Source organism: Neophocaena asiaeorientalis, unplaced genomic scaffold (assembly GCF_003031525.2).
Source record: "Neophocaena asiaeorientalis asiaeorientalis breed wild unplaced genomic scaffold, Neophocaena_asiaeorientalis_V1.1 scaffold62, whole genome shotgun sequence".
Classification (NCBI taxonomy): Eukaryota; Metazoa; Chordata; class Mammalia; order Artiodactyla; family Phocoenidae; genus Neophocaena; species Neophocaena asiaeorientalis.
Genome location: NW_020175191.1, coordinates 2673534 through 2689643, shown reverse-complemented (window position 1 = coordinate 2689643; position 16110 = coordinate 2673534). Strand labels below are relative to the sequence as shown.

The 16110-nt window shown below is 35.6% G+C and overlaps 1 protein-coding gene across 2 annotated transcripts in view; it reads left to right on the top strand.

The window, feature by feature from the left end:
* The window catches only part of TRIM33 (tripartite motif containing 33), a 149825-nt gene that overhangs the window by 109336 nt on the left and 24379 nt on the right, over positions 1 to 16110 (top strand). For both annotated transcript variants that reach the window (XM_024764831.1, XM_024764830.1), the window contains exons 5-11: positions 713 to 829; positions 3309 to 3423; positions 5525 to 5671; positions 6155 to 6272; positions 7731 to 8005; positions 8616 to 8780; positions 13032 to 13232. In XM_024764831.1, coding sequence (XP_024620599.1) covers positions 713 to 829; positions 3309 to 3423; positions 5525 to 5671; positions 6155 to 6272; positions 7731 to 8005; positions 8616 to 8780; positions 13032 to 13232 — 1138 coding nt within the window. The remainder of the gene's footprint in view (positions 1 to 712; positions 830 to 3308; positions 3424 to 5524; positions 5672 to 6154; positions 6273 to 7730; positions 8006 to 8615; positions 8781 to 13031; positions 13233 to 16110) is intronic.

Genomic DNA, 16110 nt, shown 5'->3' with positions numbered 1-16110 from the left:
AGAGGTAACAAAACTAGCAAAGAAAACCATTTTGCCTTCCTAGCAAGCAAAGAACTGTAGTCTTGTACTGTCTAATTTTCACTATTATAATATTAGCAAATCTTAACATATACCACTTTGTTGACAAAGTTAAAATAAAACTCTGGTGTTGGTCATATTTTTAATTGATATAACCCTTTTGGAAAAGTTTGACAATATTTACAGTCTAGAACTGAAAAATTATTTCAAGGGTGATTGCAACGACAAGATAAAGAATAAAGTCAAATGCAGAGTTGCACATACATTGTGACTGAAAAGACTAAGGAACTAGATATTACAATAGTAGCAGTGATTTTATGTTGTTGGAACTGTGGGTGGTTTTCCCACCTTTGAAAGTATTTTGTATAATGTGGTTGTATTTTATGATTTAAAATGTATACAGCTTACACCAGTATTTAGGTTTTTATAAAAACGCAATCCTGAATCAAAACTCTAATTTAAGAGCACTTGAACAGTTTTGAGTAATTTTTTTGGTCTTAATAGTGCCTTCACAGTGTCAGGTTAAGAGGGAAAGGGGATTGGTAGTTAAAAGTTGCTGGTAACATAGGGGGTGTGTGGCCAGCATAGAGTGTTGATCATTTAAGTAAGGTTTAAAGATTGACTCATGCAGCAGTTTTTCTTTCCAAATCGTAAATTTTCCATTTTAAATGTAATTTTTGTTTTTGTTTTAAAGGTATCAATTTTTAGAAGAAGCTTTTCAAAACCAGAAAGGTGCAATTGAGAATCTGCTGGCTAAGCTTCTTGAGAAGAAGAATTATGTTCATTTTGCAGCTACTCAGGTGCAGAATAGGTAAGTATGTTTCCTTAAAACTATAATTTCAGTTTAAGGATTATTAAACGCGATGGGTCCAGTTTAAATTGTTTTCCTTCTATATTATATTAGGCATATATAGAAAACATTGTTTTGGAGAGGTAAATGGTATGTTTGAGTTTGTATTATGATAATTGTTAATTAAAGAGAATTTAATTGCTTCAAATTTTGAATACTCTTTTAGGATACATCTTTGACTATTTTATAATTAATATGGCTCTAGTCTTTGTCAGCCTTAGTTAAATGTAGAAAAACCAATTAATGTGTAGAGAGTTGAATTATAAAATTTTAACTGGAGACTGTGTGGAAGACAGGAGAGAGTATGAACGGTGGTGGACAAATTAATTTTCCATCTGTAACACAAGCATTAAAAACAGTACTTATCTTAGTGGTATTATTATGAGAACACAGTTTCTGGCATATAGTAAGCGCTCAAATTGTAGCTGTTGTTATTTTTATCAATAACACTGTCAGTTTTTAAAAATCCTATTTTCGTTCATTTCTCAATAAACTAAATTTATTGATAAAGCAAGGGAGACTGGGACTTCACTGGCTGTCCAGTGATTAAGACTGCATGCTTCCACTTCAGGGGGCACGGGTTCAATCCCTGGTTGGGGAACTAAGATCCTTCATACCACAAAGTGGGACTGAGTTCCATAGTGAGTAGGTTAAGAAGATTAGGACTCTTAAAGGAGTCCTTAAAGATAAACACTTGGAGCTGGCATAATTAAAACCCATATGTTCCTAGAGGTATGAATAGGGTTGATATGTGTTTATTCTTCAGATTCACAAATATTGAGACTTTTAGAATACTAAAATTAATTTATGATGATTTTAAATGACACATAATAAATACTCAAAAAGTATTGAAGATGAATGAATAGTACATTGTATATTATTGATACGTTATAAAATCGTACATTATATATTAGTAAGAATTTACAACTTTCATCTTAAAAAGTGATACCAAAGGAAAATAAAGGCTCCTCAGAGGTTGTAGATAATATAAATATATAGATAATTCACTAGTCATGGTTAGTTCTCGTGGATACGTCAGGATGTTTTTTATATTGCTGATATATTATAGATGATATTGGAGAGGATAACTGTCTTCTCATAAATTACAGATGGATGTCCTTTCCAGAGAAAGGATAGTGAGATAATTCATATGGCAATCCCATATTTTTATACGTATATTTTGTATATATGTTCCTGAATCTGTGTAGAGAAGTGAAGTTTACAAGATTGCGCAGGGTTGGGGAGATTATTTCATCTCCAGAAAGCTTAAAAAAAAAGTATTAAAGTAATAAAATGTCTATACTTCTCCTGTTAGATTCTTCGATGACCTTTCTCCATTTTTTAATGTACATTCATTTTTTTTTGCTGCCTTCACAATTGAGCATATATTTAAGCATGCTTAAATTCAGGGGAGTTTGCTTTCAGCATGCTTAATGGTTTCAACCTTTGGCTGAATCGTTTTAAGGTCATGTGTTCTTACCACTAGTGAGCAGCATTCTCATTTTTAAAAATGTCTTCCACTCATTTTAATAAGATAAGGACAAAATTGAATAAAAATTTTAAATCAGTGCCTGAAGTACAAAGGAGAGAAAACTACATTTTTGACCCGGTGTGTTCAAGTTATTCAAATTTGAATTTGGTAAATGAAAGGCAGTTTTAGCAGTTGAAAGTGTCAGTTATAGTTTGTACAGAAGTAGAATGTATAAAAGTTTAAAGTTACCATCTTATGATTGTTTGTTAACATTTTATGTATTTATATTAGTAGAATTCTTCTCTTCCTATTTTATAAATAGCAAGGTATTGGCTATTTCATATTTACAACCAAAACTTTCATAACTACATGGGCGCTTATACCTGTTTCTAAAACATCCAACAGCTGTTTTTAAAAAAGGAATGAAAATGTTTTATTCCCTTAACCGTATACAGTAGGAAGTCATTTTGAGAAGAACCTATGGAAGGGGTATATCTGAATTCACATTTGAAGTAGTTTTAGTGAAACTAAATGCGTCTAAGCTTCCTCTTGTTTCAAAAGATAATAGTAGTATTGGTTGCAACATTTTTTTTTGCACATTGTTCTGTTTAATCTTAATGCTTCTCAAGAACAATGTGCCATATTTGACACTAACCAGCAATCACTGATGTCAGTTGTTTATCACATTCACGTCATAGAAACTAAAGGAGATTGCCATCTAGATTAATAAACTGTCCTTTATGAACTTAATTTAAAATTAATAAATATTTAATCCATTTTTTGTCTACATACATAACTTGTTTGGACCAAATTGAGTGGTCAGGTCTGCCAAAACATAAGTTGTACATTTGACAAAGGTTTAATTTTAGTTACTCGGTTAAGTGCCCAGTTGGATGAATTTCTGTAACAGTTGGTAAGTCAGAGACATAGGATAAGTCTATAACCTAATGATGCATTTCTCTTATTCAGGATAAAAGAAGTAAATGAGACTAACAAACGAGTAGAACAGGAAATTAAAGTGGCCATTTTCACCCTTATCAATGAAATTAATAAGAAAGGAAAATCTCTGTTACAGCAGCTAGAGGTATGGTTCAAAGCCAAAATAAAACAAAAACTGCTTCTCTTGCTCTTTAGCTGTTTTTTAATGTTTATTGAAAGCTCTTTTAGATTGGTTGGGGGTGGGTATGAAAGTAAAGTCAATTAAAAAAAATTTTTTGTGTGTTTTTTGTTGGAAAATAGGCCTTTTTCAAGTTAGTTACTTTGCAGCCCAATTTAACACTTTAGATGTATCGGTTAGGAGATAGTGTTGTTCTCTTAGGAATGAAAGAATTATTACTAAAATGTGATATAAATGAAGACAAAGCTGACCTGCCACATTCCCTCTTCTCCCCACAAGATAGTTCCTCAATTTAACTTTTACATATGAATGTATATTGGGAGTCTTACTGACTCATGTGTGTTCTTCACTTTATTTTTTAAATGTTACATAGTTTTGCTAAAAATGCTGCTCATTTTGAAACTTAAACTTTAAATTCACTCATAATTTTGTTATATTAGGTCTTTGTGTTGTATATTGAGAGTAATATGTGAATGTAAATTTCTAGATGAGAATCCAGTCAATTTGTGAAATCTAAATTAAGTTCTAGTCAAAGACTCTACTGACCATAGTTGGCTGGTTCTCAAAATTTTGTGCTTTTAAGTTGGCTTAGATGATACCGAGTTATGTTTAAAGCACCATTGAATAGTAACAATTTAAATTACATGAATATTTAACTTTTAATTACTATTAACCTCAAATTTTTCATAGTAGATTTTTTTTCTGTTCCATTCCTTCATAGAAAATTGTTGAAATACTAGACACAGTTACATATAAATAAAATAAATGTCAACAGAGAATTATTTCTGAATTTCTGTCTTTTGAAATACATCTTGCCGTTGAGACACAATTGTGAAATTAAAAATACTCTCACACATATTGTTAAGTTTTGAGGTCTCTTGCGACTGTTGTATATCCAGCTGAGTTGCAGTTAACCCTAATAGATTTTTGTTTTCAGAAGGACCTTGTAAATGGAGAGCGTGAGCAAGCAATTATTTTTGATACCTTTTAACTTACAGTAAATACATTTTAATTATAGGTCTAAAGTAATGTTCTGAAACCATTTCAAGAACTTTTGAATTAAAAAGATACCTCTTAATGCTAAAATATACACAAATACCTACTGATAAATCTGCCACATATTTCTAACATACTAATGATTTAAGCAGTAGATGTTTTCTAGCGCACTGTGTTTCTAAACTTTGTAAGATAGAGGTTTTCCTATAAGCTTTATAAAAGGGATGATTTCCAGGGAAGTTGTAAATGAAACTTCTGTCATTTGAATATTTTTATCCATTGATTTACATTATAAAATCAGTAACTTATTTCCTTAGGGAAAAAATTGTTCAGTAAACCCAGTTGAGTCATTTTTGTAAGAAAGTGGTTAAGAACGAAGAGGCAAGTTGTACAGTATGCTGAATGTCAAAGGGCATAGGACATCACCTGTCCCTTCTGGGAATTTTTGTTCCCAGAAAGCAGTTTATTCTTCCTTTGCAGCACTTTCCTCAAATTGGTCTTTCCTTCCACCCTCACTTACTCCCTTGTTCTTTATGAACTTTTGTCATATAAGAAGCGTCCCTAGTTCTACTCTTAGAGCTCTGGAATTCATCTTTCTCCTTTTGCCTTACATGTTGAAAATAAGAGATTTTAACTTCAGCCTCATGCCATGCACAAAATTTTCTTTGGCCTGAGAAGTGTGTTAAGATTACATAAAAAAAAAAAAAAAAAGATTACATAAAATTATTTCTAAAGGTCAGCTCATATGTCATAGGCTCTATATATTAGATTAGCCTAATAAACACTGTTTTTAACAAGGGCTCTTCATCTTCTGAAGGAAACATTAATTTCTGTATGTGGAATGTCTATTTTGGACTATAGAACTAAGTTTTGGTCCCACTTTTGTTAGTGACTTTTTCCTTGATCCAAGTCCTTGATCATAGACTTGATCATAGACTCATTAAATAATGAGGAGCTTATTAAGTTATCCCATTTTAAAAAAGAAATACAGGTATTGTGTTCACTGGCAATAGAAATTATGAGTTGATTTTTTTATACAGAATTCTAAAGTGAACCTCTTGTTCTGTTTCAGAATGTTACAAAAGAAAGACAGATGAAGTTACTACAGCAACAGAATGACATCACAGGCCTTTCCCGGCAGGTGAAGCATGTTATGAACTTTACAAACTGGGCAATTGCTAGTGGTAGCAGCACGGCACTACTGTACAGCAAGCGACTGGTGAGACACATAGTATCTTATTTTTCTTTAAATTGACTTTATTAAGATATTATTTACATTCAGTGAACTGCATCTGTTTAAAGTATAGATTGTGAATTTTAGTAAAAGTTATCACCATCACCTCAAAATACAGAAAATTTCCGTCACCCACAAAAGTTTTCTTATTTTTCTCTATCCCTGGCCTTAGGCAACCATTAGTCTCATTTCTCTCATTTTCTAGAATTTCATATAAATGGAATCATACAGTAAGTCTTGAGTCAATCATAGGTTTTGGAGATACCTAGTAGTATAATGTAGTTTATCACCAGAAATGGCAGAAATTCAAGCATGTGCCTTCGATTGCTAATATCGGTTTTTTAAACACTGATACTGTCTCATCTGAGATGGACACTGTGGAGCTACATGAGGTTTCATGTCTTTATCTTGTATGTTTTCTCAAGTGATATTTAATTTTAAGACTAATATGAATTTTTTCCCTTTTAGATTACTTTTCAGTTGCGCCATATTTTGAAAGCACGGTGTGATCCTGTCCCTGCTGCTAATGGAGCAATACGTTTCCATTGTGATCCCACCTTCTGGGCAAAGAACGTAGTCAATTTAGGTGAGAAATAATTCGTTTTATGGCTATAACTTGGAACACTGAATTAGGAGGAGAAAGCATCTACAACAAGTTTTAGATACTTAAAGTTTTTAAACTTCATTCTAACATGTAAACTTTTTGGAAAATATGTTCTTCATTGGAAACTTACGTCAGCTATGTTCATTACATCTTTAAGTATATATAATTATAAATTACTTTAAGAATGTTGAGGGTCTCCTCTGTATAGTTTTTTAAATTATGTATCATTTCTAACTTTTTCCCCACATCTTTTAAAATTGATATTGAGTGTTACATATCAGAAACTTACCAAATGGGTCTTTAGTCTTTGGAAGAATTTCTTACATGCTTAGTAGCTTATGTATTAATTGTACAAAATTGTCCACCTGTGGAGGACCTCCATCCAGTACGCTGATGTGTCCGAATGCCATGTTCTGAGGAATGTTTGAAAGATAAGAGTAGCTCTTTTCACATGGAAGACAAATGGACTTTGCTTTTGTTACTCCACAGTGTGGACCTAAGGGCCTTAGGTGAAAGTTACAGATAAGACATACAAAATCAGCTCAATTTAAAGTAAAACAAACCCCCCCCAAACTAACCAACAATTAGAGCTGTCTACAGATTGATTAAACTCATTTTCAAAATAGTCAAGTCCTCACCATTGGAAGCTGTAAAAGCAGAGGTGGGTAGCCTTTTGTAAAAAAAATGTAATCTTTGTGTATATTCGTTTGGCTATACCTTTAGATCAGGCATTGGCAAACTATTTTTGTGTGACGTGGTACCTAAGTTTGGTTTTTACATTTTAAAGGGTTGTAAAAGCAAACAAGTAAAAAACAAAGAGTATACGACAGATTTTATGTGGCCTGCAAAGCCTAAAGTATCTGGCTTATTACAGGAAAAAGTTTGCCAACTCTACCTTAGATCAAACCTTACCAAAATTTGCCTTCTATCCCTAGAAAGTACCTGGCTCTGTAAAAAGGAAGGAGAATTTGTCATCTCCAAGGGTATAAGTAGTTTAAAACATTCAACATTTCCACAGAAGACAGTTTTGTAGCAATATAGTACTCTGCCCTGCACATTTTGACAATCCAAAGGCAGGTAGAATCAGTATTAGCAATCTTGAGTATCCTTGAATCTTCTCAGGCTAGAGATGATTTAGACTGCCTAGATGGGCCTCCTCTAATACTGTCTCTTTCAGCTCTTTAATTTTCTGAACATCTGTGTCAAAAATAAGGGCAGATGATATATTATTCTGAGTAATCAAAAGTCAATTAATTGGCTTTGGACTATATTAGGTTTCTGATCTTCATCATCTTTAAACCTAGCTCCCATCCCTTCTGTGCTGTTGGAAACTTTGAGTGGTGATAGTTGTCAGAGGAAAGAGGAAAATATAATGATTAACCCACAAAGTAGATGTTAGTTGATTACATGCAAATTATTCTCATTTTTTAAATCCTTCAGGTAATCTAGTAATAGAGAGTAAACCAGCTCCTGGTTATACTCCTAATGTTGTAGTTGGGCAAGTTCCGCCAGGGACAAACCACATTAGTAAAACCCCTGGACAGATTAACTTAGCACAGCTTCGACTCCAGCACATGCAACAACAAGTGTATGCACAGAAACATCAGCAGTTGCAACAGATGAGGATGCAGCAGCCACCTGCACCTGTACCAACAACAACAGCAACAACACAGCAGCACCCTAGACAAGCAGCCCCTCAGATGTTACAACAACAGGCGAGTATTATTATATCACTGCACTATTGATATAAATTATGAAGACCTTGAGACTACACTCTGTCCTATATAGATGAGTTACACATTTCAAAGTTACTGATGGGGACAGAGGTCAAAGATCAGTTTAAACATTTGCCTTGGGTATGGCAGGGATGTGGGGGAGGTGTGAGGAAGGACAAGAGGTAAATACTTATGATGGGAAACAAAATTAACTCACTAGTACTGTGGAGGTATACACGTTTTTATCCCTCTATACCAGATCTTTTTTGTTTAAACATGTGGTTTTGGGCCAAAGAGCCATGTTGTTTCCTCCTGAGATCTGACACGTTCTTTAGGCTTTTGTTCAAATCATTCCCATCCCTGTATCTTTCCTGCTGTCTCCCATCCAAATCAAAACTATTAATCTGTGGTTGATTAAGTTAATGCTGATAGGCTTTAAAACACACGTATACTGAGAGGAGGAGATTGGGGTAAGAGATGAGGAAAATGACTTACACTTTTTACTTTATGCCCTTCTATCCTGACAAAAGTATTCTTATCATAACGTTTTATAATTGAAAGATAAATTTATAAATATTATTACATAAATGGCAATTTCTGCCTTTTGCAGCCTCCAAGATTGATCAGTGTGCAAGCAATGCAAAGAGGCAACATGAACTGTGGAGCTTTCCAAGCCCATCAGATGAGATTGGCTCAGAATGCTGCCCGAATACCAGGGATACCCAGGCACAGTGGCCCTCAGTATTCCATGATGCAGCCACACCTCCAAAGACAAGTATGCCTAGAGTTCCATTTGTAAGAATCATATAATTTTAAAACTAAAAGACAACAGTTTTCTTAATCAGTTGTGGGGTGGAGGGAGGGGTGGTCATTGATACGTTTGAGAATTTGATTAATGCTGTGTATCTTCTTGTCCCAGAAAAATACACATACAATTTTTATTAAATTCTTTTTTCACATCTTTATTAGATCATTGCTTTACAATGTTATGTTAGTTTCTGCTGTACAACACAGTGAATCAGCTATATGTATACATATATCTCCATATCCTGTCCTCTTGAACCTCCCTCCCACCCTCCCTATCCCACCCCTCTAAGTGGTCACAAAGCACTGAGCTGATCTCCCTGTGCTATGCGGCTGCTTCCCACTAGGCATTCATTTTGCATTTGGTAGTGTATATATGTCAGTGCTACTCTCTCACCTCATCCCAGCTTCCCCCACCAACGCTGCCGTGTCCTCAAGTCCATTCTCTATATCTGCATCTTTATTCCTGCCCTGCCACTAGGTTCGTCAGTACCGTTTTTTTAGATTCCATGTGTATGCGTTAGCATACGCTATTTGTTTTTCTCTTTCTGACTTACTGCACTCTGTACAACAGACTCATACAGACTTCATCCACCTCACTACAAATAACTCAATTTTGTTCCTTTTTATGGCTGAGTAATATTCCATTGTATGTGTGTGCCACATCTTCTTTATCTATTCATCTGTCGATGGTCATTTAGGTTGCTTCCATGTCCTTGCTGTTGTGAATAGTGCTGCAGTGAACATTGTGGTACATGACTCTTTTTCAATTATGGTTTTCTCAGGGTATATGCCCAGTAGTTGGATTGCTGGGTCATATGGTAGTTCTGTTTTTCGGTTTTTTGTTTGTTTGTTTGTTTTTTTAATTAATTTATTTTTGTTGTGTTGGGTCTTCGTTTCTGTGTGAGGGCTTTCTCTAGTTGCTGCGGGCGGGGGCCACTCTTCATCGTGGTGCGCAGGCCTCTCACCATCGCGGCCTCTCCCGTTGCGGAGCACAGGCTCCAGACACGCAGGCTCAGTAGTTGTGGCTCACAGGCCTAGCCACTCAAGGCACGCAGGATCCCCCCAGACCAGGGCTCGAACCCATGTGCCCTGCACTAGCAGGCAGACTCAACCACTGCGCCACCAGGGAAGCCCTATTTTTCATTTTTTAAGGAACCTCCATACTCTTCTCCATAGTGGCTGTATCTATTTACATTCCCGTCAGCAGTACAGGAGGGTTCCCTTTTCTCCACATCCTCTCCAGCATTTATTGTTTGTAGATTTTTTTTTTTTTTGCAGTACGCGGGCCTCTCACTGTTGTGGCCTCTCCCGTTGCAGAGCACAGGCTCTGGACGCGCAGGCTTAGCGGCCATGGGTCATGGGCCCAGCCGCTCCGTGGCATGTGGGATCTTCCCAGACTGGGGCACGAACCCGTGTCCCCTGCATCGGCAGGTGGACTCTCAACCACTGCACCACCAGGGAAGCCCTGTAGATTTTTTGATGATGGCCATTCTGACCAGTGTGAGGTGATACCTCATTGTGGTTTTGATTTGCATTTCTCTAATGATAATGATGTTGAGCATCTTTTCATGTGTTTGTTGGAAATCCGTATGTCTTCTTTGGAGAAATGTCTAATTTTTAATTAAATTTTAAGAGTTTCTTTGATGTCATTAAACCCATTGTATACTTTGGGTTGAGAATCTCTGACCTAGTCCAACCAATTCATTTTACAGAAGTGCAAAACAAAGGAGCTTGTTATGTACCCACAATCATAAGAGACAATGGTAGAATTAAGGTTAAAACTCTAATTTCCTAAAATTGTTCCTCTATTCTTTTAATGTGACATTTTGACTTTTTTTTTTTCTCTTCACTAAGTATTGTTCCTTTTAGGATGGATATACCTACTCTTAAAAATAAGTGTGTTTAGAGGCATGTTTTCTGATCTTTGCTTGAATAGTAGATTATGTTTGTATAGGAGGTATGATTATAAATATGAGGCTACTTTTGCATAGGATTTCTAGTTATATAAAAAAGGTCATTTTATAATTGTCAGAGTGATGTTTCTCAAAGCATGATTTAAAGACCATCAGAATGACTGGGGCACCATGTCTGAAATAGATTCTGAACCATATCCAGTGAATCAAAATTTCCAGGAGGGGAGTACTCATAAATATGTGAACTTTTACTGACTCAGATCGATCTGCATACTGAAGTCCTAGATCAGCGATCCTTCAACTTTTTGGCCCAGTTACCTCCAGAAAGACTTTTGAAAAATACACACTCCCTCACATTTGAAGGTTGACATTTAAAACTTCCATTACAAGTTTAAGTTTAAATAGTTGCAAAGGACATACTGTTTAGCATATCGTATTGTATAAATATTGACATTGTAAAGTAAAACCCTTACATTATTCTTCTAAGTGGATCCACTGGAGTCCCAAATACAGAGGCAAGTTCTTTTTTGAAAGTCAAAATTATATACTCCCTTTTCCCCATGGACTTGAATTTCTGTTCTACTCTTACAGAATTTTATCTTAATATATTTAAGATACAGATTTAAGATATTCACAAGTTTGATAGACTTGTGAATCAGTTTGTTGCAATTTTCTGCTGGAAAGATGTCTGTTGCAATTTGAAAATTCTTAAATTTCCAGTTTATAATGCAGTTATTAAACTTTAAAACTTCTTCTTTAGACCAAATTTTCATTACAATTATTCCTATACAGTTGTTTAAACAATATATTTACATGGTTTAAGATTATTAGGAAACAAAAATAAAATTCTTTTAGATATACATTTCTTTATTAGATATATGGAGTCTTTCCCCTTCCTTCATGTATGCATGTTTGTATGTCTGTTACCTTGTACTGTTAGAGTAAGTCAGAATTCAATGCCGATTTTTATTACTAGTTTTTTTTTGTTATTGTTTTCATGTGATGCTCAGGAAACTTGTTCACAAAAATTTGTATCTGGGAATTCAAAACGCTTTTTAAAATCTTTTTTTATCAGTTGACAACTTCTTCAGGTCTTTCTTTGTTTTTGTTGATCACCAAGTATCAGAACCCACTCAAAGATTACCCAGGTTTCAGAGCCAGGCACTTTGTCAGCAACTTGACACCTTTATTTTCAACTGTACCTTTGTCTGTCTCTTCAGGAGATTTTTTGTTTGTTTTGTTTTTCACCGTGGGGCAATATGCTAGATAAGATTGGGCATGAGTTAAAGATGTGTTGTTTTGTATTTTGTTTTTGGACGAGAAGGGCAGTTGTGAAAGAAGTAGTTGGAAAAAAGAACTCACAGACCATGGCACATTCTTAGGTAAATTTGGTTTTCTTCAGGATAAAAGTATATATGAAGGTCGACTATCTAGACTTTAATTTCCTTAAAAGTATTCACATACCCATGTACCCCTTAGTGTACTTGGAAAGCCTTCAAGTATTACCAGGGGGCAGGTACACCGTTTGGAAAGGTGCAGAAGCTACATAATTGGATTAACCACCCATCTCAGAACATTGTCCTTAGACTTTCGGGCCCCTACAGAAATCACTGAATGTTAGAATTTTAAGTTTTTAAATACTTCAAATGATTTGTATGTGTATAGTAATTTATTTCCCAAAGATTTTAATCTGTGTACTGTCTTAAATGATCCTCATAACACTCCTCATAAAGACAGGTATCCATTTTCATTCATCATTATCCACATTTCTAAATTACCAAGATTGTGATTTGGCCTAAAGTCACATAGTATTAAGAGTATTAAGAGTCAGGAATTGATACCACGTTTCCATTTGTAAATTCATTGTTCTTTCTACCATATCAGTTACATAATACACAATTATACAATTAATTATTTTTATTTTAAAAAAGACGAAAGTGTCAAAGTGAAATATAGGCACAACAGTGGCTTTCCTGGTCTGATGTTTGAAAACTATGGGCTTCCAGATCATCTATTTATATATATCTTTGTTATGAAGTAAAATCATATCACCAGTCTGACAGGGTACAATTATTGGCAAGTCTATTGTTTTTCTAAATACTACACAAAAATGAATAGAAAAATGATAAGTTTGAATTTTTTTTTTCCTGCATAAGTTTGAGAGGGCCTACTTCTTTGTCTCTCAGCCACAGGTATCAAACTCTGAACTTGTGTATCCTTCCTAAACTGAAACTTGTTGTCAAGGTATTGTTCATATTTGGATATCCTGGCAGATCAAGTAATGATAACATCTTTTTTCCTAACAGCACTCAAACCCAGGGCATGCTGGACCCTTTCCTGTTGTGTCGGTGCACAACAACCCAGTCAATCCAACCAGCCCTACTACAGCTACTATGGCAAATGCAAATCGAGGTCCCACTAGCCCGTCTGTTACAGCAATAGAACTCATTCCTTCAGTTACCAACCCAGAAAACCTTCCGTCGCTGCCAGATATTCCACCCATACAGGTTTGTATTTGAGTGAGAGATTTAAAACCTTGTGTTAAATAGGGACTTAGAGTATATATTGGTTGTTTTTGTTTTTTTTAATTCAGGAGCAATATTTTTTTTGAAATTTCCAAAAAGTAGAGTATAAATAATTTGAATTTTAAAATGTTATGTGTACTAAAACTAACACTCCTCAGTATTTTAAAGCTACAGAGTGTCAGCTTTGCTGATCTATCTGCCAGCAGGCAAACTTTGTGTTAAATGAAGCACTTCTGATGAAGGTTTAGATCCAGAGAGGAGACCCAGTACCAAAATACAGTTAAATTTTTGTCAGTCTTCTGTTAGGTACAAAAGGGATAGTCAACCCCCGGTGCAAACAGGTTGGACTGAGAAAGGAAGAGATTGGAAGGTCTAGATATTAGGCATGTGGCGGGGGGGTGTATACTGAGAGAGGAAGTAATAATGAGGAATAGAAGATGAATGGGAAGGACCTCTGAGCTGTCTTGTCCCTTTCACCTGTAACGTTTTCCTGAAGAAAAATATCATTCAGTGCCTTCTGAAATTTCATAAATTCGTTTGAATTAGAAGCATTTTATTTTTAAATGTAAATATAAAACTTGAAGGTTGTACTGGGTCATTTCAAGCATTGTATGAGTTATTCAGAGTCAGGGGTCACCATGGGAGCAAGGAGCAGTGAAATTACTAAGACACTAGGACCCGTGACTCTCTACTCTTCTTTGCGGTGCGCAGGCTTCTCACTGCAGTGGCTTCTCTTGTTGCGGAGCATGGGCTCTAGGTTCGTGGGCTTCAGTAGTTGGTGGCGTGCATGGGCTTCAGTAGTTGTGGCGCACGGGCTTACTTGCTCTGTGGTATGTGGGATCTTCCTGGACCAGGGAATGAACACGTGTCCCCTGCATTGGCAGGCGGATTCTTAACCACTGTGCCACCAGGGAAGCCCCTGTAGTGGTGTTGAGAGTACTGGACTACTATATAGAATGGAAAATTTTGGAATATATCAATAAGAAGTAAAATTTACAAGTTGTAAGCTTATAATTTATAAACTTTCAGTTTAATGCTTGAAATCATCTCATATGATATATAATATCCCTATTTCATGGAAGAGAATAAGAATGGTTAGTGACTTTCTCAGTGTCACCCAGTAAATGGGTAAGTTGGAATTCAAAGCCCAGCTCCTGATTACTGAACTGAGAAAGTCCAGTTCTCTCCCCACTTCTGTCCATAGAGATAGCAAGGAGGTGGTTTGAGATCGTAGGCCTGGAAAGGTAGAGTATTAAGGGCCTTTGGGCAACCAGAGAGAGGTAGGTACAGTATTAAAGGAGTCATTTAAGTTTTACTAAGCACTCCATGCTAAAGTGCCTGGACATTGAAGATAAAAAGAAACAAGACTTTGTTCCAATTTTTAAGAAACTTTCAAAGGGAAAAGAAAGGTTGCTCATGTCAAACTTAACATGATCTGCTAGGGCCACTGTCACAGAGAGCAGATAGAGGAAGGATGGATGCTCCACATTTTTGAAAAGCTGGGCATCATAAGGGAAATGGGTCGTTATTAGATCTTCCTTGTCATCTTTTCCCAGAAGAACTTTGAAATCAAGACAAGAGGCTCCAGAATATATCCCCTCCCATCTTTAGTTAAAGTGGGGTAGAAGGAGCAGAATCCATACCTTCTCTTATGAACCTTCTCTTCCTTGCAGACATAATGCCTAACCTTATTTTTATTTACTGATTTATTAAAGTATTGACTGCTTTAAAAAACTGAGATATAATTCACATACCATAAAATCCAACTTTAAAAAATATACATACAATTCAGTCAGTGGTTCTTAGTATATTCACAACATGGTGCAACTATCACCACTGACTAATTCCAGAACATTTTCATCACCCCGAAAGAAACTACCCATTTGCAGTCCACTCTCCATTCCCCTCTTTCCCAGCCCTTGGAAATCACAAATTTACTTTGTTTTTATGGATTTGCCTATTCTGGACATTTTGTATGAATGGAATGATGCAATATGTGGTCTTTTGTGTCTGGCTTCTTTATCTTAGCATAATGTTTATCAGGTCTAAACACGTTGAAGCATGTATCAGTACTTAATTCCTTCTTATGGCTGAATATTCCATTCTGTGAATATACCACATTTGTTCCTCCATCCATCAGTTGATGGACATTTGGGTTTCCACTTCTTGGCTATTAGGAATAATGCTATGAACTTTTGTGTGTAAGTTTTTGTGAACTTGTAGGTTACCAGTTCTCTATGCAGATTTCTAGGAGTGGAATTTCAGGGTCATATTGTATGTTTAAGTTTTTGAGGAACTGCCAAACTCTTTTCCACAGTGGGTGCGCCATGTTACATTCCCACCAACAGTGTCAGTGTTATGAGGATTTCAATTTTTCCACATCCTTGCCAACGCTCATTATTGTCACCTGCTTTTAAGAGCAATTAGAGGTGGGTACCACAAAAGTACAACCACAGTAAGAAGTAGTTAACTATATTAATCAAAAATAGAAAGGGAAGCAAACCTATATCTCTTGAAGATTCATCTACTTTTTCTCCTATCCTGTAGTTTCCGTGGTATAGTGAAAAGAAAAGAATCCTGGGGGAGGTTACACAGGAAGCAGACAAAGTAGCATTAACTATGCAATGCAGACAGGAAGTAAATACAAAGCAATTTCAGGTATTTGTTGATATATCTTAATACTGATCACTACAGCTATCCAGTATAGAGTAGAAGTTGATTTAAAGAGAATTCTCTCAACTTGAATTATTTTTTATTTCACTCTACTATCCATCTCCAGTGGAATTATAATATGTGGTAGTAATTTTGACCTTGAGGGGATACATGATGAACCTAAATACTTTTTCAGTAGCTAAATGAA